General features: G+C 40.7%; 1 protein-coding gene across 3 annotated transcripts in view; it reads left to right on the plus strand.

The window, feature by feature from the left end:
- Window positions 1–27595, plus strand: part of olf186-M (Ki-ras-induced actin-interacting protein-IP3R-interacting domain olf186-M) — a 110255-nt gene extending 82660 nt beyond the window's left edge. For 2 of the 3 annotated variants that reach the window (XM_075676421.1, XM_075676423.1), the window contains 5 exons: window positions 16177–16889; window positions 18961–19076; window positions 25647–25794; window positions 25862–25925; window positions 26313–27595. In XM_075676421.1, coding sequence (XP_075532536.1) covers window positions 16177–16889; window positions 18961–19076; window positions 25647–25794; window positions 25862–25925; window positions 26313–26323 — 1052 coding nt within the window. In that variant the 3' untranslated portion in view covers window positions 26324–27595. Of the gene's footprint in view, window positions 1–16176; window positions 16890–18354; window positions 18931–18960; window positions 19077–25646; window positions 25795–25861; window positions 25926–26312 lie in introns of those variants that run through there. The other variant, XM_075676424.1, reaches the window with a different exon arrangement.
- Window positions 27596–27611: the final 16 nt, after the last annotated feature.

Genomic DNA, 27611 nt, shown 5'->3' on the forward strand with positions numbered 1-27611 from the left:
TCTTCTAGTTCCAGTTTTGCTTTAGTTTTGTTACATGCAAAATCAGAATATATAGAATAATACTGCTTGCAAAAACTTAAAAATTATATAAGCACAAGTTCTTAACCAGCGTTTCATACTTCTTTGCATTGGTTGCTTTTGAACCAGCAAAGTATTTCTCAAATTTCTTTTTTAGAATTGCTGGCTGGAAGAGCTTATCACATGTGCCTTTCTGTAGAATGAGAAGCTGAAGTTATATTTTTAGATTGCAAGAAGACTTTTTATCAAGTTAATCATAATAAGCTGTTAATAAAGTTAAAAGGTATCTTAGGTAATGATAACTTAGTATGATGGGTCGAGGATTTTCTTGCTAACAGTCAGCAGTTTGTAAGTACTCATAGCAACATGTCAGCATTTTGTGTTGTTAGATCAGATGTGCCACAAAGATCCATTCTTGGGCCTGTATTTTTATTTTACATCAGTGACCTCATTGCGAAATTTTCTGTAAAAGCAAGATTATTTGCAGATGCTTGCATCACTTATATTGAAGTTAAATATGCAACTGACTGAAGTTTATGAATGACTACTTTTAAGAAATTATCTAATGGTGTAACTGGTGGCAGAGGTCATTGCACCTGGCTAAAACAGTTTTCGAGGCCATCACATGCAAGCGCCAGCCATTGGAATTTGTTTACACTTTGCGAGGCATCCATTTATGTCAAATTGATGAACACAAGTACCTTAGCATCACTGTAACATTTGGCTTGAACTGGACACCTCATATCGACACTGCAGTAGGAAAAAGTAATAAAACATCAGAATGTTTAAGACGCAAGTTTGTACTATCCTCCTCAGACACCAAACTAACTGCATACAAGATGCTTGTGCATCCAGTACTGGAATATGCCTGTGAGGTGTTGGGCCTTTATACCGGAGATTCAGTCAGAAGGCTACAATAGGTGCAGAGGTAGGCGCTGTTTTCTTTTTTTCCCTGTTACTGAAGGTGAGGCGACCCCACTATATAATGAAGAAAACCTCTTCTTAGTTGGAGAAGGAAAGAAACTTAGTCTCTTTTACTGCATAATGAATGGATTACTTCTTGTAGATAAGGTTCTCTACATAAATGAAGAAATTCGGTTCATATCCCACAATAAGCATAACAAACCGGGAGGGAACAGCAATTCACAAAGGACTGCTTCAAACACACATTATTTTTCATTAACTGTGCATGAATAGAACTGTCGTCCTGCTCACGCTGTAAATGCTGAAACCTGTGATTTGTTCTTTAGCCTCGTTTTAGACTACTTGCAAGGATAGCAATTGTATTGTGTTAACCTATTGAATTGCTAATGTGTTGCGTTGTTGTTCTATTATTTTATTCACAGCTCCTATCTAGGCCCAATACTAGATTGTTGTATCTATAAATAAATAAATAAATAAATAAATAAATAAATAAATAAATAAATAAGAAGCAAAAGTTTTCTTCAACTGTATATTATAAGTAATATTAAGCTACATTTCAAAAATGCTGGGAGATTTGTTGTTTTATTGAATGTGCAAGGATCTTTTTACTTAACCCTCTTAAAGGGATGCAGCCTCTTTTTATGCATTAGCACTCTTGCTCTTACAATAAAAAGGGCGATACATATGATCATTATAGCTTCTAAACATACTGAGGCACTAAAATTTTGTGTGAGCAGTAAGAGGTCGAAAGGACTTTGATTGGATGTGCTGAACGTAACAAGCATGCTGTAATGCCTTTCTGGTCATCAATTCATCATGATAATGTGTGGAACTGTGGAAGTGTGGTGATAGTTGCTTGTTGATGGGGCTGGAGCTTTCATGATTGACTGTGTTCAAATAATTCTGCTTGTTCAGCAGTGAGCAGTAAATTTGAGCATTGACTGCATACTATGTTTGCAGCAATTTGCCTTGTGAATTTTTTTGGCTTGGCTTACACGGTAATTCAAGCCCTGATTTGGCCTCCAAATAGTAACTTTCAGAGTCTGACTATGTTTATTTTTTTACTTTATTTCATACAATACTGCAGACAAGGGGTGTAACAGATTTTTTTTTTTTATAACTAGATTATCCAAATGTCATCCTTTGTTAGTCAAACTATGTGATTGCATAAACAGAGTTGCGACAGAGCATTGCACGCCACATTTACGCAATATTGCTACAGGAGAAACTTTCTTGTGTGCACTGATTGATGTGAGTCATGTCGCTGTTTACTTTGCACTTCTAATGGCCTCTGATTTAGGTGATAATGTACAGTGGACAATAGGTAGTTGTATATACCAATGTTGTTTATTAGTCTGTTGAAATAGATGCTACCTACCAGGCAGCCATCAGGGACCAGATGTCTCAGGCTGTGCTCCAGTGTGCAGTTGCTGTAACTATAAAATTCAGCACTTGGCACAGTTCCATTCTCGTGTCTCGCCCTAAATGGCCCCTGAAACACTTCTTGACCTTAGTAAAGAAAACATTGTCTATCTGTAGACGAGACTCCTATGAGCATATGAGCCGAACATTATTGCACTGAATGCAGGAGGAAATTTACAATCCTATGCCTAAAACAGAAATAAGTCGCTTGCTCTCTCCTTTGTAATGTCGTCAGCAGCTACATAAACAGTGGTGGCAAGCAGCCGAGCAGTTATTGGCAGATTTCATAATGGTGAAAACATTCTCAGTAATACTATTATTGCTAATTTTAAGTCATATAAATGAAAAATATGCATGTTTGTTATCTCAAAAAGACCAAAAAAGTATTTCACCTTTGCTCTCTCGGTATCGATCGACAGTTGTCTGCTTTATGCTGTATCTTCTCCAATCATATGAGGCAGCACCCGGTGCACAACATGCAGGCTCTTTCACATATGTGCCTGAGTCAGTCACTTGCCTCATACTGAGTTTGCTATGACAGCACTCACCAGTGCATATCATAAGGCATATTGTCTCCCAGACCGCACATATGGTTGCCTGCATGCAATAGCTCGCTTCTACATGCCTTGCGCCTGCTGTACCTCTCAAATGGCAGAATGGACTCACTCCTGGCTAGAAACCTTGTTAGACATCACTTTGTATTGAGCTATAGGCAGTGCTTCAAAATGCATAACCTTGATTTGGCTGCTAGTTGTTGATTAAGCTTGTGCAGGACAAAGCCGGTGCACACTATGTAGCATGGCCAGACTAGAAAGCACAAACATGAGCGCGCACTCCAGCCCTGCCTTGCAGATAGCAAATGTTCTGCATTCCACTATATGCATGACAGTTGTATATAAGGGCATCTGTTGCGTAGCGTAGATGGGCAAAACCCTCTCTCATGGTCTTATTGGTCCCTGTGGGCGACAGGTGCGTGGCGATGAAATGAGATCAGTGGCCTGAGTGGCCATGTCACGTAAGAGAGTGCCGTGCGTGCCGGAACTGAAAGTAGCATTGTAAAGTGAAAAACAAAAGTAAATTCCCAATTTCTAGGCGAGGCCTTGCCCCCTTGCCATCCCTCATGTGTAGCTTACAGCGAACTAGTGCCAATGAAAGGAGAGAGAAAGCCACAAATCGGTGCAATCACTACCTCTGACTCCGCTTATACTTGAAAGATGTTTAAAAAGTTTGCGGCAGGAGATTCGGGAGGCGACACCCTTTAATAGTGAGGCCATTCTGTGATTATTTAAAAAAGTGTTTCAGGGCCCCTTTAATCATTGGATTATTATGCCAGTGTGTACCTTGGTAGCCAGATTTTATGCTGAGAGAAGTGGACAGTGTTTGGCAATGTTGCATTTATGCCACTAGGAACAGCAAGGAAAGATGCAATGTGATAAGGAAGTGCTCTAAGATGTTATAACTCTTTGCTAGAGTGGGATCAATGCTTTGTATTTTATAACACTGAACGAAATTGTTTCAGAGTCATTGGTTGGCCCCCTGTGATAACTTCTGAGAATTTTTATCTCTACCTTGTTAAATGCAGCAGTGTGTGAAAGTTCAGGTACTGAGTGTGCATGACTTGCTGAAGGTAGAGAAACGTAAGATTTGTTGCTGTTTTGTTCTTCCACATCGTTGAGCTCTTAGATACATCACACTCAACTGTGCACAAATGTTGATCTATATTCCTCTATATTCTGCAGTAATCTATTTGTGCTCATTGCTGTTGTGTCCTGTTTGTGTTGTTGTGCCTAACTGATGGTTTAGTAGCAAGAAATGAATTACCATTGACTAGCCTTACTTGTCACCCTATTAAATTTGTTGTTTTGCTCTTCCCTGTGCTGATTTTCAGTATGTCTGGTGTCTGAACAACTGCTGGGCACACTGCATGGCATGATGCATCAAATTGTAGCTTATTAGCTAGTCTTCTGAATAAGAAAAAAATGTGATGATGGTGATTGGTTGTTTATTAAATAAATAAATAAATAAATAGGTAAAAAGGAAGGGGGGTAAGTTACTGCTTATTTTACGGTAACTGTCTCTCCAGGGTTCACACACCTCGTTGAAATCCTTGAAGATCCTTGAATTAAAAAAAATTATTTAAGAGCCGTTAAAACTTTGAAAATAAATGCTCCCTGAATTCCTTGAGAACTGGAGTTGCGGGCCACTTTTGAACATTCAAAGTAACAAACTTCGCATAGGGGCGATCTCATGGACACTGCCTATTGGATAACAATCTTAGATATTTTCTTTTGAGTGTGTGGCTAAATGATTGCAATGTGATGTGTCCACAGCCACCAATGACGGGGTTGTTTAAATCACTGTTGCCAACATGGAGCTAAACAAAGCCAGATCAAGCAACCAGGCCGCAACACCATTTTCTTGTTTTGCTAGTTGGTTTAGACTGCAGCCATCATGGCTCCATTTTAGAGCCATAGGCTCTAGAAATGCCTGGCGGAAAGGAAGTTTCAGCCATTGGGCTTTAACATGATGAGTATCTTTGGAGAGCTTGAAGAGCTTGAAGCGTGTGTCCAACTCAGCAGCTGCTCAGCTGCAAATTTCACTACAGTTAAGTGTATGAATAAGGTTTGTTTCTGCCTCCTTGAATTTTGGCCTTCTGCATCCTTGAAATTTAATTGTCCTTGAATTTTAATTCAAGGGGAATGGGGAGTAAAAGGACAGAGAGAGGATAAAAGAGAGGAAGGCAACTATTTACATACATACAACAGTGACTAGGGGATAGTTTATCCATAATTCGCTTGTGAAGTGACTTTCTTCAAGACAATTTATCACCCGGCCCCATACACCGGCACTGTTTATTCATTCATGGCTTATTTCAACACTTGCAGATTTCAAAGGGTGTTATTGGCCTTTTAACTGATTTCTTTTTTGTTGTTTCCATTTGGAAGACCGACAATTCATGCTACAATTTAGTGTATCACAGTGTATGCGGAGACTAATATTTCTTGAAATAAAATGAAATTAGGTACACTGAAGATAAGTGTATTTCTGCTGTAAGGAAATAGTTGACATTCCTAAAGAGAAGTAACTTTGTTGCCATATTTTCTACAGCAATAAAGCCAGCATGGGTGTCTGGAAAATGCTGTTAGCAGCTAATAATAGTGAACCAGTGACACTATTTGTTAAAGGGGCCCTGCAGCACTTTTTGTGTGCAGTAATAAATCTATTTAGCTACAGAAAATCTTTCCAAGAAAATCGGAAGCAAACATTATTCCTGTATGCACAGCAGAGAGCCTGGAGTTTCGGTTGAACCCCCCCCCCCCCCTCCCCCAACCTGCACTCTTACTTTCAACTTCCCAAAATAGCCACTAGCTTTTGTGTATATTCCTACCACTTATAGTAAGCATGATGGATGTTGGTCGGATTTATTCAGATATCTTGACTAATCGGCACCTCCAACAGATCCAAACAGGAAAAATCCAATCTTGCACGTCCAGTGGTGGAAAAGGCTACAAATCTGCAGAGATTGGCAGCATGACGGAGGGTTGTGAAATGCAATCTTGAGTTTGTTCTAGTAATGAAATTCAGTATGATAATGGGCATTGAGATGGCAGGCATTGTTCCATTGAGTCATGCTACCTCAGCTTTGAGCACAGTAGCAATGACATATCAAGAGGGGAAGACAATGAGGGTGTTGTGGCAGCATTTGATTACTGCTAACTTTGCTCATAAAAGGTGCATTAAAAACTTCTTGTTGAAATATTCGTAAAGAGATTGCTTTTACTATTATGTGTTCCACACCTTTCACAAAAGGTATTGCAGGGCCCCTAAAATGCTTTGATATAATTGTCACATAATTTGCAAATCTGGAGTGCCTCTGTGTATAACTATGGTACAGTAAATAAATGCATTGCATAGCACTTCGAGTTCTCGGCTTTCCACTTGAGCTGTCAGAGTTGCAAGCACAGTACATGGAAGAGTACCTGGCCATAGGGGTTTTTTAAAGAGTGAAGGATTGGCCATACCTGGCCCTTGCGCCATTAAACCTCAAACATCATCATCATCAAAGAGTGAAGGAGAATGTTCAAATGGTGACATTTGCATTCATGCCATGTCCTTACTGGTTTTTATATCTGTAATTCGTCATTTGTCTCTTGTTTGCAAAACATCTGAAATAAGAAACTTTTCCTAAATGGCTTTCATGCTCATCTGTATAGAATTTATTTTGTAGCTTCTTTTTTGTGTGAATACCAGTTGATGAAAGGTTGGGCAGTGGACCGATTTTATAATTGTTACTGCATCAGCGTACATATGTTACTGCTTGTGCTCAGCAGTCATCACCATACTGCTATATATAAGACAACCTTGGGCATTGAGGCTAGCGAGTTTTAAAAGTTTTACAAGCTGTTAATTTGGTGTCTTCACCCTCACTTCATTCTAGAGTATGACTTCTTTTGTTTGCTGCAATGTGTGCATATGCAAATAGAAGAGAAAAAAGGAATTTCATTGCACGATTCACCATGTGTTTCAAGCGGTTGTCGAAGCTCAATATGCTAAATATTAGTTCAGCTACTGGCAGCCTCTGCAGCAGTGGTGGTGTAGCATTAAATTGGTCTATTACCAGGGTGTTTAGCAACCAAGAAATCCGAGAATTCTCAGGGATTTTGAATAGTCTGGAAATACTCAGGGAAAACTCAGGGAATTTTTGCTTCTATCAGGGAAAACTAGCTGTCATTTTATTGAAAGGGAATAAAAGTCGCGCTAATGCTGGCTCGAGTAACAGAAAAGAATCGTAACAAATTGACTTTGACATCGTGTCGTCGGCTGGAGGAGTTGTCACTGCACATTCAACGACCGATTTTCCAGACGCCCGATTTTTTGGAGATGTCTGATAATGCGGACGGCTTCGCGGCACCACCACGTACCCCATAGAGTCAATGTATATGAACGCCTGAAATTTTTGGATGCAAGAACCCTCAATTTGCAATGGGTTTTACCATTTCTTTAGAAGGTATTTTATTCCCTGTGCGTTTTAGTGGCCCCTCTCTTCTGTTTCTTTTTGAATAAAATAAATGCTATTCCTTACTATTCAAACTGGATTAAGTTGTTTCTTAAAAATTTTTTTTAACATGCTTACTAGAGAGTGACAGCATCAGCAGACCATTAGCCCATCTAGACATAAAACAAAGTTCTGTTTCACTAGGCAAATTTTGCAAAGGCACACAGGGAAAACCTGGAAAACTCAGGAAATTTGGAAATGTCAATTTGGTGTGACACCCTGTATCACGTATTTTGCAGTTGGATTTTTAAGTTTTTACCTTTATATGTCGAGTTGCTGGTTACTCAATGTCTGCTTTTGTCAAGACCATTGTGCCTTGGGTTAATGTTTTCTTATGGTTCAGTCATTGCTTGTGCCACTTGCTTGTTGGTATACATCACAAAATGAAATTGCATGCCACTCTGTTGTGCCTATAAATTATAACCATTTCTCTAATCATGCACATGTATGATGTATAGTATGTAGTGCCTGAGTAGCCTCTCATTGTCTAAAAAAACATAGTATGTTTCCTTCAGGCACATGGGGTCCATTCTTTATTTAATTGAAGGAGCAGTGCATCAAACAAGGTCACCTTCAAAAACACTTTTTTCTGTGGAATTAGTCATGTGGTGAGGCAGAAATATATGGAATAGCCCATGTGGTTTCATTGTCTAGGCACTTACTCTGGCTCTGTTTGCAAGCAGAGCCTTTCAAACTTCTTGTGTCTTGCCTTGAAGATCCTTATTGTACCTGCTGTAATGGGCACACTGAAGTCTTTAGCATTAAAGTGCTTCTGACTTCATCTGGCAGCACTGTCTTTGCTCATCTTCAGTGGCATCCTTCAGTGCTTGCTGAAGCTTTTCAGAATTCTCTTCGTCTTTATACAGTCACTGTGGTCTATCCAGAACCTTTCCATTAAGTGAGTATGTTATCTTGTTCAATGGAATTTGCACGTGTTAGTCAAGTGCTAACTGGTCTGCACATTGTAGCATGTGAAGTTGATGGTGCATGTATACTGTTATTTGTACACTTCTTTTCTTTTTACTTTGTTTGTATTTTAACTTTATTTGACTTCATTATTACTATAGTTTTATTCTGGTGGTTCTTAGTTTGCAGTTCTCCAAACAAATGTGCAAGTGTTTGTGGGGTTGGCCAATATATTGAATGAATGCATATGAATGTACTGAATGGGAATGCATATCAAAATGTCCTAAGTTTACTGGGAACGCAGATATGAAATTAACTACCTAATTGATACTCAAACAGCTGTTACTGCAGATGTACAAATTGGGACATAGATTGATGATGACCCATGCTAACTCAGCTCCTGTGTTCAGAAAAGTGTGAAATAGAAGCTTCTTATTTCAGTGAAAGAAACAAGGACATCCAAATGTCCTTGTTGTATACATGATGGCAAATATGAAAAGGAATGTTCGTTTTGTATTCTAGGAAGGGGGGACCCTCCTGGAATACAAATGTTCCTTTTCATATCTGCCGCCATGTACAACACTATCCTTTTGTTGCACTTGTTTTCGTATGTTTCTTTAAATATACTTGCTTTGTGGAAAGCATGCTTGGAGAGCATGCTTATTTGTTTTATGAGTCGTACTTATAATTGCTAGACCTTTCTTGTGTTTTGTGTGTATTATAACATCAAAGTAAAGCAGATTTTATTTCTTGAGTGAGTTGTGGGTCTTTTGCTAGCTTTCATTTATTGCAATAGAAATTATATGGACAGTCCAGGTGAAAATTAGTTGTCGCCGAGATGTTCCGGATATATAAAAGCTTACATATTTTGTAGGGAAGATGAATGCCACACGCTGCAGCTACACCGCCATCCCTCCTCTGAGAGCAGAGCTCATGCTTCTGGAGCCTATACCAGCTTTGTGAGAATGCTGCTGTGCCAAGTTATTTATTGACTTGTCTGACATTTTGGTGGAGGTGCTGGGTGAAAACCACAGTAACCTCTACCAAAATATAAGACAATGAAATGTCTGGACACAGTAGCAGCATTCTTGCAAAACTGGTCTAGACTGCCAAAGCACATGCTCTGCTCCCAGTGGATGGCAATGTGGCTGCAGCACATGGCATTCATCATCTGAACAATATATTTAAATAAACAAACATAAATAAAATTGTCCACCAGCTGAATTCGGACAAAAGACCACTAGCACAGAAGCCTGGCACTCTTAACTATTAGGCCTCAGACACTTGCCTCAGCAGGTGGAATAGAACATCCTTAAGAATTTGCCATGTGCAAGAGACATATCGTAGCTTCCAGGGCACTGTTCCTTCGACCCAGCAGGAGTTACATTGTGTGCTGTGTTACGTCAGTATGTCACACCTGTGTATTGTTTGAACTTCGTTAGAGGAGTAGTTGTTGCCCATCCAAATCCTGGCTCATATCCACTGTGGCCAAAAGATGGATAATGGTTGGAATCATCGTTGTTGTTACCCATTCAACTCTGGGTTCATAACCACTAATAGGAGGATTGGCCAAGAAATGTGGTAGATTATTTTGGGTTGTAACAGCAAATAAACTTTGACTGCTATGGCTATAGAGGAAGTGTTGTTGAAAGGTGAAATTCATGTTAAAATGAAAGCAATAATAGTGGGAAGAATTAACAATCATTCATTGAAAAGCACTCAAAAAAAGGAAAAGATACAAATTTAACTGTACAAGTGGCACGGCCCAGTCAGGCAAATTTTTGCCTATAGCCGTGTCCCCTAAGACAATGTGTAATATTGTCTCAAGTAAATCAATAAAGAAAAAAAAGAAGAAGGAACAGGGCATTCAGTTCAACTCTATAAGAAATTCTTGGACTGTGGAGTATACATCCCTGTGCCTAAATCCCAGAGTAGAGGCCTCAAACGAAAGAGTCCAAGTGCAACACTAATGGCGTTTTTCACTGGTCGATCTGGAGCGGCCGCCGAAATCCTCGAGCGAGCGCTCGGGTTTCACAAATCCGAATCAGCCAGCGGAGCGCAAAAACGCTCCGCGGCGGATCACACAGGAAGTCTGCGTACACGTCGCACGAACCGGCTCCGAAAACCATGCCCTACTTCCGTTCTGTACGTTTCCACGGCAACCAAACTCGCCATCCCCCGTGTGTAATTTGACCGTGGTAGTCGCATAGTACGTCATTTCCATGTCACGCCCGCAAGGATTGTGCATGGACAACGTGCATAGAAGTCTTCGTGCAGCACCTGCGTCACTTCGTAATCGCTGTCGTCCGAGCTCTCATCGCTAAACGCGAGCGCTGCAGCAGCACCGAACGCAGCCATTTTGCGAAGCAACACAATGTTGTGCGTACCAACCGGGTACCGATTTCGCTTGAAGACGGAAGTGACGCGGGCTATTTCCGCCCGAATCCGCGCCTCGGCGGCGGAGCAAGTGAGAGCGATCCGGCGCGGAGCGAGTTGATCCGAAACGACCAGTGGAACGCGCGAACCCGCTCCAGATCGACCAGTGAAATTCGGATTCGTTGCCGCGGAGCAAGAAATCCTGCTCCGAATCGACCAGTGAAAAACGCCATAAATCTTGCTGTTGCTGTCAATGCTTTGCCTCTTGGGCAAAACTGTCACTTTTTTTGTTGTCTTTTATCTAGTTGAATTGATTGCTACGAGTAATTTGTGACTAACTTCATAGTTTCCTTTACTGCATTTAGGTTCTCTCAAAGGAGTGTGCTTATACCTTCTTTTTTGTTGTGGAGAGTTCTTTGTTTCTGCTACATCTGTTGATATTTGTGAACATTTTTTATTTAAGTGAGTACATATATTAAGCTAATGGCCATTAATGCATGTGGTAGAGAGATGTACTAGCTGCTGTATAAGCTCCTTGCTATAGGTAGAATTGGTAGTAATGACTAGAAGGAGATGTGTACTTGAAAAGGAAGGTAAAGAGAATGAAGCGAGAGAAGCTGGAAAAGGGCACCTTATTTGGCAATTAAATCAGAGTGTTTAAAGTAGCATGATGTCCGTAACTTTTTGGTGCCATTGTTGCGATTGGACAACATGAAGCACCTGCTGGACAAGGTGGGGAATATGCTAGTAGATGTTTTATAGTAGGGATTCCCAAACTTTCTGGCCTTGGAGAACCCCATCTGCCTTCCCAGAGTGCTGTGGAATGCCTCCCCCCTGCCCTACTTTTTACCATTGATGTGCTTATCCACGGCCTCGTGTGCCTGTTGCGATGAAGCAAACTTTCTTGTGAAGGCTACTGAAGTGTGAATGTAGTGGCTTTTAGGTGTAAAATAAACTGTAATGGAAAATTCAATCCAAGGGAGGGGGGGATTGTGTTGAGTTCATTTTGACCCCTTGTGGAACCCGAAAATGCCATTTGCAGAACCCAGTTTGGGTATCCCTATTTTAGAGTATTATGATTGCAAGTGGAGCAGATGGTACAGTAGGTAATTCTTTATATGACAAATGGACTTGGGCCTTTTGCTGCTGCTATGCATTCCATTGTTGGAAAATTGAGTGAGCGTAGTATGCGAGATTGTGTCATGAAAGACGGCATAAGCACACCTAATGGTGATAGGGGGCAGCTGTGTAAAGCAGTCCAACTGAAAACCTTTAAAGAAAGAAGCAAGAAGTTTTGGCCCAAATTCGGTACACACTGCATGTGTGTTAGGCACCATGGGCAGTGTATTGGTTCTGTTGGGTTATGAATTATTCATTACCATAAAGTGCACCTGTTTGCACCTCGGATCATGTAATGATAATATAAGGGGTTTAATTGCACAAGGGCTAATAACGGCCGAGGGGCGTCACTCTGAGCATGCGAAGCTGGACACCAACTGAACACCAGCTGAACTTGCATTAACGTGCATTGCTATAACCAACTGCACATCACATTGTGCTAAAACACCGTATTTATTTAAGCCCATGGATGTGAGGGCATTACCATTTGTTTGTAAGATAATTTGTATGTGTTTCCTTGATATATGAAAAATTACATGCTCATATTACATCCCTGTATGCATGAATGAACATTAGTGACCTCATAATTGCTATGGCCTGCCGAGGGGTTTGTGTGGTTGCAGTGTCATGGTGCTGAGCACAAAATTACCAGTTTCGTTTGACGGTGGCTGTGGCGTTTTGATGGGAATGAATTGCAAAGATGCTTAGGTACTAAGAGTTTGATGCATTTAAGTAACCCTGAACAGATGAAATTTGGTACCCTGCACATTTGCAACCTTTTGCTTACATGTAGCCTTACGGCATAATTTTAATTCTCTCAGTTGATATTTAAAATCACATCAGTACCTGAATCAATGGTTTTATACATGCCATAAATAGTATAATAAACTGTAAAGAATTCTTTATTTAGTATCCAAGCAGTCTTTTTGGATGAAGTAACTGTTTGGTAGTGAAACTCATTCTGAGAGTATAAAAAAACGAGCATGACAGGCACATATAAATGGACACACCAGATGATATGCTGTCATATGTCTTTTCTACTTGCACTGAAAACACGAGTCTAGTCAAGCACCAACTGGCCCAAACCCAGAATCCAGAGAAAATAAAACTGCTGTTACAGTAAATGTTTAGCTTGATCCCAACTGGCCTATAGCAACAGGGCTCTACTGTACAAGCTTTTTCCCCCTAAAACCCACCATTATTCATACGAAGATGGAAAGTGAAGGGATGAGCATGTGCATTTAATCAACTACACATCAGCTGTGGTCATCTACTTGATGCAGAGAGAAATGTTGCAGTTGATTGTGTGTTTAAAGGGCATGAGTATGACTCTGTGCTGATGTTACATGGTACATGAAAACTTTGACCAGCACTACAACATGGCAAAAGGATATTTGCCAATTTTATGCATAAAGTGCAATTACCTTCTGTATAGTGATTAATGATTGTGGAGGATGCACGACTCACAGGCAAGTACTGGTGGAAGTCTTGGGATCAGTTCTTAATTTGTGTGTGCATGTGCACACACATGCGCTCAGGAATGCCTTTCGTAAACAGTATGATAATTTTTTACTGATGATATAGATTATTTGCATTTATGCAGCTTACCTTTAACATGCATTATGTATTGGAGCATTTGTAGTCTTGCCGTACCTTTAAAAACTGCAGGACATAAAGCACATCATTGAAAGGACAACAAAATAACGTGGACAGCTTCATAAATACATGGCTTTATTTTATAGATCACCTTCCTGAAAAAAAAAAAAGAGTATTTTGTATCGCATTGTTTGCTTTATAGATGAACACGGAGTCTTTCAGTACATTTTGATGAACAGCATGAAAACCATTTGCAAATAGCCAGCTTGTTTGTTTTTAGGCAATTTTAATGATGTCATAATCAAATTCATTCTGAAGGCCATGATGCCTTGTGCTTGAAATAAAACTTACAGCCTAGCTCTCCTCTTCAGATCGAAAATAGTGAAGAATGCACAGGACTGTTCTATCTTAGAATAGGTGGATGTCGAAGCTATATGCTTGATGAACATTCATAAGATGATTAGAGTGTAACGAGATAGTAGATTGAAAGATGGTTAGATTTGGCATCCTAAAACTGCATGGTGGGTTGTAAAGGATTCCATAGGCGAGGGCTCCAGGTATTAAATTTTACCACCTGGGGTTCTTTAACATGCATCTAAGTACACGAGTGTTTTTGCATTTTGCTCCCATTGAAATATGGCCACCACGACTAGGATCCCTTTGAACCCGCAACTTCGTTTTCAGCAGCAGAATGCCATAACTGCCAGGATGGGTGAGCACACAGATTCAACTGTGCACCACCTAAGAGCTTCTGAAAAAAAAAAAAGAAATAGAAGAAAAAAAACTTCTGCATTAAAAAGGGCATATAGCATAGATGGGCATGAGGGTGTCTTGAGGAGAAAGTAGGCATCCAGCAGAGAGAAGCAGGCTGTTAGCAGAATCTTGCTTCATTCCATCGTGGCAAAGGCAGGGAGATAGTATGCACGTGCAAACAGTGTTAGATAATCCATGTCTCTTCAAACCTTCATGTCTGATTTAACAGTGCACAAATGGTGACATTATCACTGTAGCAACTTTTGATAGGAAGTTGACTGGAGACTGAATGAAATATCCTTATGCATTAGAAAATAAGCAAACCGAAAACAAGGCAAAATGTGCAGTGATCATGGCGTGATGTATCGCAAATCATGAGTGCAGGTGCAAAGAGTATAGCAACTTCTTGCATCTAGGGCCCTTTGTTTTTGAAATTTTACCCCCCTGAATTTTATGGATTTCATAAGGTAAGAATTAGGTGGTTTTGGTAGAATTGATGATTGAGTGCAAAATTGTTTGTTTACAAAGTATTCGAAAATTTTTCAATTTTACTGGATAGTTACCATGAATAAAAATAATAAACAGCACTTGTCTTCTATGAGATGCAACATACTTCAGTTTAATGAATAAGCTAGAAATATGTTCAAACACTTAAGTGTTCTACAGCTTGCATCCACTTATATGTTTACAACAATAAACTGATAATTTGTATTTATTTTTCCTGATATACATGGCTACTGGGAAAAAGATTTGTAATTGCCCAAGGCTGAGAAAATCATTATAAGCAGCATAATCACTTGCTGATTATTTTCATATATTAACCATGGGCTGGTTTTCTTCTTTTTAGCTGATGTCCTGGTCACTTAACTGCCTCATTCGTAGCAACATTTAGCAATATCATGGCACTCTTACACAAAAGTGACAAAACAGGCTTGGTCTGATCACCTCTGTCCAGTTACTATAAGAGTTCATTGATAGTTTTTTCTAGCTTAGTAGTGACATGGTGATGGAATTGTAGCATTAGAAATGCACTGTTATGAGTCACTAATCTCACCTCAAAGAGCAGCTGACGCATGCTTCCAACCAAGGCCAATACTATTGTGTGACTTGGGTGCCTGTGTTATGGTACCCTGCTAGTTGTTGGCTACGCTACATTTTCTGGATGCTGGCTTTTCAGTGGAGAAATTTGGCTTAAAGCACACACAGCGTAATGCATTCTTTCATCAGAAAACCATCTTAATGACATTAATGCAGTAGTACAATGCATGTTATCTTGGCACATACAATGGTATAAATTAGAATATAAAATTTCGCTTGTTTAAGGCTTACTCACCAGAGGATGGCTGGAAGTTGTACCTGTTTGGTGATAGTCATTGTCAGAATAAAATTTTCTAAAATATTTCTTTTTATGATTGCACTTGCATGGCTATTACTTATTTAAAATGCATCTGCCAGTTTTGAGTGTGGATGAGTCCTTTTATGAACAAAAGAAAAAAGGTGCTGATATTTATAAACAGTGGTCTTGCCTGGAAGTTATCTGCATGTTTGTGAATGCACCAATGCACCTTGTTTAGTTTCTTTAAGTTTGGAACTGAGCTGCTGTTTAGTGCTGTGTTGCTTGGTGTGTGTGTGTGTGTGGGGGCATCAGCATGTTATTTCAACACAGTCGGAACAAGTATTGTGTTGAGTCTGTGTTTGAAGGCAGATCTTTGTACTTGTTACTCATCCCTTGACCTGCCTTTGCTTAATATCCAGCCTTAGAACTGCACCAGGGGCCAAATTTTGCAACAATTCTGACTTCTGCTCTTCTGCATCATTCATGCTGAGTGGCTGATTTCAGCGAAAACAGCACGACAGCATCCATGAGCGGGTGACAAAAGACGACACTGAATCTGGAAATGAATTGTTAAAGAATCTGGCCCAATATACCCACAATTGCACAGCTCTCAGCTATGATTGGTGCCTTTTTAAGGACATTTCAACTTACCTCACCTGTTCTTTTGCAGCTCCAGTGCATCAGTCCAGTCCACCTTCTGCAATCAGCTCCAAGATTATTGAAGCTATGGAGCAGAACCAAAAGACTCGATCTTTTTCTGCCACTGCAAAGTTGGCACGAACCAGCAGCCTTTTGCTCAGCAGTGCTAGCAGAGGCAGCTCCGACAGCATTTTGGAGCCAGCTAATCGAGAGTTTCTGGAGCGGCAGGGGGCTGGAGACAAAATGTCTGGTCACAAGAGGCTTGTCTTGGGGCACCAGACTTTCAGCTTTGATCTTGAATCTGGCCTTATGCTTCTCACGTCTGAACGTCGTCGAATGCGTTGGCGTTGGCGGCGTGCTGTGCGCATCATCCTTGACAAGAGACAAGGGGCGCATGTGGTTGAATTAGGCAAAATGCAAGAGGACAGTGAGCACCCACTGGCAAGCTTGGATGGCCCATCTGGTGACTCAGGGCTCGGAGAACTGATCAGTGTGAATGGTGGCAGTGTGGACTCTACTTCATGTGACCTCAATGCCTCCAACAACAATGGTCACAAAAACTTACCTGAAAGGGAGCAGGTGTCGGTTGCTCCTGATGATGAAGGGGATGTTGATGTTGTGCCCACAGAGCGTCACAAAAGGCCACTACTCTACAGGCAGTCAACTATAACGGAAGAAGTTGCATCACCCCAGCCAGGAAATCTCTTGGACTCTAGCAACCAGGATGGCAGTGAGGAATCAGGGGTATGTCTACAGGCTCATAACATATTTGACTAGATTTGAAGCTAGTGAGGTGTCCAATACTGTTAGTGAAGCTGTTTCATTGGAAATAAAATTTTATACTGTGTTATGTGGACGGGCCCATGCAAGCATGCATGCATGTGTTGTAAGCAAACTGCATAGCGAATATTACAGCATATGACTCTCTTCTCTAAATAATAATAATAATAATAATAATAATAATAATAATAATAATAATAATAATAATAATAATAATAATAATTAACAATAGCCTATTGTTCAGACAGTTGAACAGTACCATCACCAGGCCTGTGAAAGCCATATTTGTCAGGTAGTGTTCATGAATACATTTGTTAAAAGGTAACCTTAAGAACAATCTGGCAGCAAAATGTGCAGTGGATTCACAATGAATAGGTCTAATTCTCAGTTCTATATTTCATGAGTAAACATTCTTGTTTGTGTTCCAATTTTCGAGAAACAGAATAGATGTATGCCTCTACAATGTCTTAGATTCCAAGTCACTGTTGAAAAAAAAAGGAAAGCTAATTCTTAAGAGAAACACAGCTGTTGAGGCACGCTAACAATGCTTAAAATCATTAATCACTGAAACCATTGATCATTGTTGGACTGTAGCATGCACAAAAGACAATGGACACAGCCGGAGAGAACAAAACATGCACTGAACAGTGCTTGTTTGGTCCCTCTGCCTGTGCCCTTGGTTTTGTGTGTGTGCTGCAGAGGAACAAGCATGTGCAGTGTTTATCCATTCACGCTACACCTGGCACGCTAGCGCTCCAGCAGGTGTTCTCTTTTGCCCACTCTGCTCCATCAAGGTGCGCTTGTGACGTGGCATCGCAGCAGATAAGACTTCAGGTGCTGTTTTGCTGCTACAGACTACAGATGCTGGCTTTTTCGCTTAATGAGCCATTTGACGCTTTTGCATTAAAATCATCCGCAGATGCATGCCATCTTAGCTGCTCATACATTAAAGACAGCAAAGCTGTATAAGTGACTTCTCACGCTCTTCTGAAGTACTGAGTGTCTGTTGGTGGTTCTTATTCTTATGATGATTTATCACTGACGCTGCCTGCACGTTATGGTCCCCCACTACAGCATGCCTCATAATCAGATTATGGTTCTGGCTCGTAAAACCCCAGAATTTAATTTTATCACTTGATGCAATTGATGCAGCTCTTGGGCATAACCTCTTCTCCTTTGTGTGTCTTTTCTCTTGTGCCATTTCCCATACTGTTGCACCACTAGTGAATGCTAAACTTGCCTTGCTGCAAAGATGCAGTGGCACAATTAAATGCTTGTGTGTGCTTCTGTGTTGTCCGTGTTTTCATGAGGATTGCTTGCAGACCCAGGCTCCATCTGCAGTGTAAACACAAATACACTGGTGATCGCAGAACAGCCATCAAAGAAGTGTGCCTCCACTTGCCCACACAGTGATGTGACTCTGATGCAGTTGCTGTGACACTGCTGCTATTTGGCTGACTTCTTCCAGTGCTGCTTTGGAAAGCAAGACTCTACAAGCTGCGCCAGTCCTCCAATGCAGCGTGGCTGGCTGGCACCTCTCCTCCACTTTCCTCTGAGCCCCCCCACTAAGTCCACCTGTAAATTGTGAAAACTGAGACATTTGTGCACTGTACAGAGAGAAGCGAGATATGTATATCCTTATATAATAAAGAGCACAGAGTGGGAATGCTAACTTAAATGTTTTTAGCAATTTAGCTACTCTTGCCTCCTTAATTGATCACATTACTGCCACATAGCAGTAGTCCTTGGCATCTTTATGTTCAATAAGCCATACCGCCTTGCATTCATAATCTTGCAGGCTGTGCAGAGCATGAGCAGAAGTAGTAGTAGTACAAGTGCCACATAGATTGTTCATTTAAAATATAGCTCTACCGGCTAATCATTTTGATCACACCAATTTGATTGATCACTTTTGCTGACTGTAGCAGTATGGATAGAGGTTCCACAATGCTCAGATGAGATGGAGTCTCAAGCATTGGATTTGTATAGAATCAATGAGACTGAACTTTTTTTTTCCTTGTTGTTTCTTGTGCAGGAGCACACACTTACTGAGCTTTCGGATTTGCATCGAGCTCTACGAGAGTACAAAGCAAAGCACCTGCGGTGTGGGAGTTCACTTGTTGGTCTGGTGCGAAAAACACAAGAAACAGCGTGAGTTTCACGCTGCTGCTTCACTGAGTTTTCTTTAAAGCGTCCATTCTTGCTTACTTTGTCAATGACAACCGTGTACTTACTTGCTTCACTGCCTTCCCATGGTAACGCATTTTACAGTTAGTATCCCACAATGAACTTTGATGTTCATGTGAATTCTTATCTTGATTTTGTTCTTCTATTTCCTCTTCATTCCTTACTTGCCAAGCTTACACTGGTAGGGCAATGTGAGGAAAGGCAGTGTCCCCACCATTTATTTTTCTCTTGCATCAGAGTTCTCTTCAAGAGCTGCCATTCTGTGTGTTTTGCTCAAACACAAGTTGATTGATCAAACACAGGTCAAACCAAGTTGCATGACATGTGTGCAATTGTATGCAGAGAATTTTAACTAACTTGTGCCAAGCACAAGCTATGTGACTGCAACCAATACTCACTGTCCTTAGAGTAGCTCACATTTTTTACAATGAGTCTAATTGACTGACAAACATCAGGTATGTAACATTTATATTATAATATAAACACACAGCTGTCACTGAAGAATTTGTAGAGTGTAATAGAATATATCAAACCACTTTGTTTCTATGACGATAACTGTTGCAGAATAAATTTTTCTGAGCTACAAAGAAAGTGCGCCTAGCTTGGAAAAGTACCATGTGAGTCAGGTGCCTGTGTGCAGTGGAATTTAGGCCCTCATACAAACCCTGAATGAAAAGTCTGTCTGCATGTAGACCAAATGTATGAATAAGCCACAAGTGAAAACAATGCTTCTGAGGGGATAAGCCAGAACTACCACCTCAGATGTATTGCTGTCCACCGCCTCCACTGCCATCCTCTGTGCAGTCTGTCAGTAGTGATAACATTTACACAACCTCAAGGGTTGCCATGCACTCTTTATCACTATCACCCATGGCCACATTGTTTTAGCAGGGATTTTATTTTGGTTTATTTTCAGATCACTCACGGCTACCTAAATCTATTTATACAGCCCGTCTATGTGCAGTAGCAGTCATACATTCGAAGAATATTTCAGGGCACTAGCATTGTGGAGCACAAGTGCCTAGTCATGTGGTACTTCTATACAACTCGCACACTTTCGGTGGAGCTTGAAAAAAAAAAAATTTTAGAAGAGTAGAATCTTGGGTTTGTTGGTGTATCTTTGGTGTTGCCTCTGCCTTTGTCCCCATTTTCATGTATGCGCTGTGTTTTGTTCGTTGGACAAATAAACTGACAACACGTGTCTTCATCAGAACAAATCATTGAGTTGTTTCTCCATGTGCTTGCAAGTTTTGCATTCAAGGTACTGCATTTAAGTTCATAATTAAAAAGTTATCCAATTATTTCTAATTAGTAAATTAAGATAAAAATAGTCTGAGTTGCTTAGGTGAATGATGAACAATACTGTGTCAGTTGTGTTCATGAAACATGCCGCTGCTTTTTTGTTTCTTTTTTTTTTTTAAAGGCTTGGCACAAGTTTGCTGAAACACACTGTATGTGTGTGTTGGGCTCCCACTACTTAATGGATGCAAGCATTTGCTTTTCTGATAACTTATTTTTTGGGGCCTTCAAATAGCTCCTACTTCTCTGTTGCATCTACTTGCTTTCCTAAGTTTGTTTATACTTTCTCTGTTCCAGAAGTTTTGTCATTAGGTGATTCTGTTCAGTTCCTCTTATGTTTTTGCCTTAGTTTGTTAAGTGCACAATAAAAATGCCGTCAAGAAATTGTGTCAGTAGCATATTTTAGAGGTGAAGCATTCCTGATGGTGGCATTTTATAGCTTTTCGTGTTGTTACTGATCATCACTGCTTTATAACTCTATTGTGTAGTCATCAAGCTCTTTATTGAGGTGTACTGATTTTTGAAGAGTGGTTAAACACTGTGTACCATGTGTTGATTTTTGCCAAGAATGAAGTCATCTGGCAGGAACAACAAGTTATTTAATATTACTGTAATACACTGCATTTCACAGTTCTTGTTAATATCACATGTTAAAAAAGTGTCAAAAATATATCTGCGTTCTCAGAAATTTCTCATTTAAGACTTTGGCTGAACATAAATGATGAAATGTGCATAGTCATAAGTGCACGTTCAATCACATGGAGAAATATAGAGATATTTTGTACTTGCATAGGGCCCAACACACTGAGTAGTATAGTGACAATTATGGCAAATTCTGCTGCTCTTAAAGCATCCTGGTAAATAATGGTAAATAATGTACTGCACAAGATTAGTTTTGATAATAACCCAGCTTCTAATGTAGTGAAAAGGTGGATCAGAGGTGAGTCTGTGGAGGATTTGATTCTGTACAAAGAACCCTTACATTCCCTTGTTTCATGCTGGCTTGTGTAGTAAAGTTACAACAAACAGCACTGTGTGAAAAAAAATTGACACCTGTGTCGCACAAGTAATCTTGAGTAGTTCTTGAGAAAAAAACAGTAACACTGATTACATTTTGAAGGGCCCTAGTAATTGCTGCTTCCTGGTTGTATGGTTTTTTATATGAATGTACCTGCTGCAAGTACACCAGGAGTATTGAGAACTCTTGTGCTTCATATTTTTACTTGTTGCCCATTTACCTGAGTCGCAATTTTATGATTGCGTTGTGTAGCCATTTTTATTGAATATGTGTTAAATCAACTCTTGTATGGCTAGTGGTAGTAATAGTAGTTAATAAAAGCATCTTTGTAGGAGGTCGCCTCAAATTCTCTGAAGAGAGGTGGCAAAAGTAAATACAAGTGTTCGTGCCATCACATTAGGAAGTCCTCTTATATAACGAGGTGTGTGTTATATTGAATAATTTCACCCGCCGTGGTTGCTTAGCGGCTCTGGTGCTGCGCTGCTAAGCATGAGGTCGCGGGATTGAATCACGGCCACCGCGGCCACATTTCAAAGGGGGCGAAATGCAAAAACACCTGTGTTCCGTGCATTGGGGGCTCGTTAAAGATCTGCAAGTTGTCAAAATGAATCCGGAGTCCCCCACTACGGTCTGCCGCATAATCAAATCGTGGTTTTGTCATGTGAAACCCCAGAATTCTATTATATCTAACAATTTCAGAGCATAAGATTTATGGCCACTTAGCGCAAAATCGAAACAGATTTCTGGGGCCGTATTCTGTAACGGTTTGCTTTGGAACCGGTTCAGTCCCGCTGTTTCGTCAAGGTGACGTCACTCGGAGAAAGAGTGGAATGTCACGGCGCAGAGGAGACCAGTGAACGAGCGGCGTTCTGTTGCAAGGTCACATCATCATTTTTGTTTCTACTTCGGGGACAATATAGTAATTGAAGGATGTTGCTAGATTGGTAAAAAAATATTGGTTTGTATACAACACTTGCACACTTAATTTCCAGTAATAACTGCGCTTTTCATGCAGACAGCTAGTGGTTTAATTTTATCTGCGTTGCTTTAGTTTTTTGTCGCTAGGTAGTGCGCCATACTTTAAGCAATCAAAGCTGTTCTCTGTGTGTAGGCCACCGCTCTAATAGGATTTTGTTTAGCCGTGGCTGAACTTCTTCGAGTGGACGATTGCGATGGGAGTTCCGTCCACACATCACACAAGTTTGAGAATCTTGCTACGGTCAAGGAAGCATTCTTGACTGCGGATTTCTCCTGCAGTGAGGAGAGAAATCGCACACCCCTTTTTCTTTTCCTTCAACCATAATGACCCTAGTGACGGCGATAATGATGCGACTGACTGACGGTTGCAACAACCCAATAGCTTCTACATTCCAGATGCACTGCTGAAAACAACTGGTAGCAAAAAAAAAAAAAAAGAAAGAATCGCGCACAGCATTTACATCGCGGTGTCAGCGCTACGGAAATCTTGTGGTTCGCGATATTTTAGCTCACCGCAAGTCCATCGTATTCTGTTTTTGGGGTGCCTAAAATGCCTTCAAAACTTGCCTTCGCTCATGTCGTGTGCGTCACACCATTGCCTCGTGTCACATCATCTTTGGCCAATGCTCGCCAGCAACACAACCAAAAAAGCCATATCGGCATCCCTCTCATCGCGCCGGCCAGCACGAGACTAGCAGATGGTCACAGTTGCCCTAGCAACCTTCAAGATTATGCTCGCCACTGTGCGCGACCCTCGAGCGAACTACTTCTCCACTGTTCCTCTCGTAGCAGACGACGGGTTCCTTTCCAGATGATTGATAACTTGTGTGACGACAACAAAATTTGTTGTCACGCCCACCAGGGATGATGACAACGAAGCGCCGACCAATGGCGTTCGTGAGAGCGAACCGGTTCCAAAGTAACTGTTACAGAATACGGCCCCTGTTTCCCCTTCTGTTCCGATTTTGCACTAAGTGGCCGTAAATCTAATGGTCTGGAATTGCTCAGTATGGACTGACTAGCCCAGCAATATATGCTACTCTGTGTTATATGGAAGGCCACCAGCCATATTGGTAGGTTGTTTTGATTTTGAGTGATGATCGTGCCCTGGTCTGTGTGCTCATCTCTTGTAGGGATGGCTGAGGGGCAAGTCTGCATAAAAAGGAGTGTGTCTACCAACTGATCATTTTTGTGTTAGAGGGGACGCATTATGGACGTGATCTGATGCATTATGGGTGGTGATTAAGGAAAAGTCTTTGCTGGTCCAGCCGGAACAGATGACCACAGAGCATGGAAGGATTAAGACATGTCTGCAGACAAACAAGTGTAGTCTGATGTTTTCATTAAGTCTGGGGAAACTAAATATAAGGTGGTGCAACAGCTCCTATTAATCCTATCCCAGCTTTTAATTTCTGGCAGAGGGCCATGCACTCACAAATACGAGGAAGAACCAAAGTCTTTGCCCTTATTTTTTTTAGCCAAATTATGGCTGTAGATGCGAAGTCAGCATATTCATTCCCAGTGGTGGATATTTCTTGGACCGGCCCAGCCTTATCTTCCCGGTAGCTCCGCGGCACGGCACTGCTGTCAGTTGTTGAAGATGGCGGTTGTGATTCAGACATTCACAGCGTACGAGCAACGAAGTGTGATTTGCTTTTTATAAAGCAAGGGACAAACACCCATCGAAATCCACTGGGGAATGCAATCCATGTATGGGGAAAAGTGTCTCGCTTTAGGAAGTGTGAGGTGTGGTGGTGTTGAGTTGCAAAAGCCGTGAAGACTTGCATGACATTGAGCGTTCAGGGAGGCTGCGTGCATTGCTGACTGACGACAACATGGCACAGCAGCATGTCAAATTTAGTGCTGCGATGGGACAAATGGTCTGAACCAGTGTGGGGACTGTGTGGAAAAATAGTGTAAGGTATTTAGAATAGCACATATACTTGTAATTACATGTATGTACCTTATTTTGGCTAATAAAAAACAGGAGCAAGGACTTTCTCATTCATCCTCATAGAATGCCAAGCTCACTTTCTTGCATCTCTCACTTACATTGCGTGCTTACCACATTACAAAATGTTATGCTACATTGCATAGGACAGATAGTGTGACTGGCATACGAATGATTGTTAGAAGGGAAAAAAAGAAAGGTAAGGGCTGCGGAAGGTGACACATCACTTCGGGCTCTTCCAGACATGAAAGTATTGGTGGGTCTGCAAATTGCCATGTGTTTCCACACAAACTCAAAAATTTTTGAAGACAGTGGAATAGAGATACAAATGCAATTTTAGTTGGGGCAGTGGATGTCAGTAAGCATGCAATGGTCACAAATAACTGATATTTGCAAGCAGTTTTGAGGCTAGCACTAGATTAAACAAAGCTGGCTTCAATATTGTGTGGCAGGATTCATTAGTGTTCATGTGTCATTTTCCTGAAAAGCCTTTCTCATGAATTTTGTAATAGTACTATGTGCAACATTAGTACATTTTACTGCCCATTTTGGAGACATTTATTGCGAAACTGATATTGTGTTCAGTATTCCTGGTATTAAGCACCATACCTTGAGCAGTGGCAGTATGTACTCATAAAGTTATTAAAAACTAACGGATATTTGATAAAAAGTTTGTTAGCTATTGCACATTTCCTGATGTCTACTACCTTGAATAATGTGTTGCTGAACAATTAATTCATCTTTCTACTGCACTGTCATTGGCCATTATTGTACATTTTCTGATGTCTGCTGCTCTGAATAAGGTGTTGCGGAAGAATGAATCTCTCTCTACTGCACGGTCACTAAAATTTTTTAAACTCCTTGCAGTAGTTAAATGTCATGCATTCTTTTCGCAGCACCTGGGCTCATATTTGGTGTTTCAAGAAAAAAATGATAAAATGGTCACCCTTCCTGTGGCAGAAAACTAGTTGTAGCACAAAACGGCACAGGGACAGAAGAAGAACAAAGGAGACGCACATGAAGTACATGTATGTGTCTCCCTTGTTCTTCTGTGCCTTTTAGCGCTACAACTAGTTCTTTGTCATGCAATGCCAACAAGTCCACATTGCTGCCCTAGTTGCCTCCTGTGGCACTTCAGAAAAAAAAAATAGCTGGGGATGCTTTCTGGGCACTTCATTAAGATAATTAAAATTGGTTCTGTTTGTCGTCAAAGCTGAATTAGTGTAAGCCAAGTATTAATCATTCTTGTTGTGCTGTCTTCATTTTGCTTATCTGTGTTCTTGCACAGGCCTGATCTTGAAGCCATTTGGCAGCTACGAGAAGCAATATCACAAGAAGTGAAACGAGCGGATAGCATGCTTTCCTCACACGAGATGGCAGCTTTGCTGTCTCAGCCTTGCACGGATTGTGTGAACTATACTCTGCTGAAGGAAAAGGTAGCAGCAGCGCCTTAATGCCGTTTTATTGGTTTACTACAGCAATTTCTATATGCCACTTTTGCAGCTGTCCGAGCTCCTGAGCCTGCAGAAAGATTTGTGTTCTCGGATTTCGCAGATACTTGAGCAAGGTAAAAGTAATCTTATTGATAGCTTGATTTTTTGAAAATTGACCGTATCAACATGTTGAAATGACACAGGCTACTTGCGCTTAACTGGAGGCAACGGCACTTTTCACTGATACGGAAAATGTACACTTTGTGTGCTATCTGGTTGTGTTTGTTATGTAGAATATCCTAGTACTCCTGTCGGATATCTTTTCTTAAAGGTTTTATGTAGTTTGCTTGCTGGATATGCAGCAGTGACCTTCTATGTGCTTCCATAGTGAGTGTTTTAACACAGTAAACTTATTGAGACAACTGAAGTGATCGTGTTTGATTGCTATGTATGATTCATGTATAAATTAAATCTCATTGTGTCCCCCCCCCTCTTTCCCCACCCTGCTCTGCACTTTGCAGGAGGTGATTAAAGCTCCAAAGGGCACACAACATGGTTGCTGCATTTGTTCATTTTGTTGCCGTTCATTCTTTAGCGCAACCATTAGGGTGCAGGTATTCCATGTCTGCTTGTTTTTCCAAATTTGCACTGACTATTGGCATAAGTAACCTTCGTAGAATGTGAAGCAGTCCAAGGTGTCCGTCTCGGCCTAGTCACTTTGTATGACTTATTACTAATCCGTTGTGTCCAGAGGCATCTCAGTTGCATACTGCTTAAAACTTTTACTGATTGTAGTGTGATTACATCTACATCTTTCGTGATGTTTGGGCTAGTCAGTATTTTTCCACAATGTGCACAAGCTTAGAGACTTCATAGTGCCCAAGCATCAGTGCCTGTTTGTTAATGGATCACTATATTTTAACCTTTGCTTGTGATAACATTTCATCTCAGCAAGTGTGATCCACTGGGGCCAGCCACAGAACTAGCATTTTACATGTTGCTATAAAGCAGAGTATTGTCTACTACAGATATTTATGCTTCCAGTATTTATATTTGTTATGTGCACGACATGTTGTGGCTTTTGTAAAAATGGAAAAGAGCTCGTCACTTGTTTCAGATACATAGGTATGCCACAGGCTTACGTTGTAAGTACCCCGTGTATTATATTACCATAGCTTTAGCTGTGGTTTGAAAGGCAGAGAAGTAAATATTATGAAAAGCCTTGCTGCAGAGCTTGATCAAAATACAAATCTGTAGCACCACATGGAACAGCTGTAGGGAGTGCAATGTCTTCTTTCTAATGTTACGGCTGTTTTCAGCTTTGATATTTAGAGGACAGGGTATGCTGCAAGGGCTGAATTCATTCATGTACAAGGTTTTCTTACTGTTGTATTTGTGTAGAATTCTTATCAGTGGTACGATATCTTAGGAGGTATGTTATATTTTGTGTGTATAAAGCTCAGTTCAATGTTTATATGTATATAAGGTTTATGTTGGTTGCAAGCTTTATAGAGCACTTTGCGTTACACTGTCATTCCCTGAAGATTTAGCTTCACAGTGTTGCATTTTGTTGCACCTCCCACATGAAAGTGTGTCATTACGAGGTTTTATGTTTCAAGGTTTTTAACTCCTGGTAGCTTTTATTGAGACAAGTACTGGAACAGCTTATTTTGTTTGATTCAATTCTGGCAAATTGTGTTCTTTGCCCTGGCCAGTTTCTTTAGCAAATGAGGTTGTGTTACCAGGAAGGTAGGACAAAAACTTTTTTTGTGCAGGAACAGAGAACAATAAAGGCTATGATGTATTTTGCTGTTCCCAGT

Source organism: Dermacentor variabilis, unplaced genomic scaffold (assembly GCF_050947875.1).
Source record: "Dermacentor variabilis isolate Ectoservices unplaced genomic scaffold, ASM5094787v1 scaffold_12, whole genome shotgun sequence".
In the NCBI taxonomy this organism is placed as follows: Eukaryota; Metazoa; Arthropoda; class Arachnida; order Ixodida; family Ixodidae; genus Dermacentor; species Dermacentor variabilis.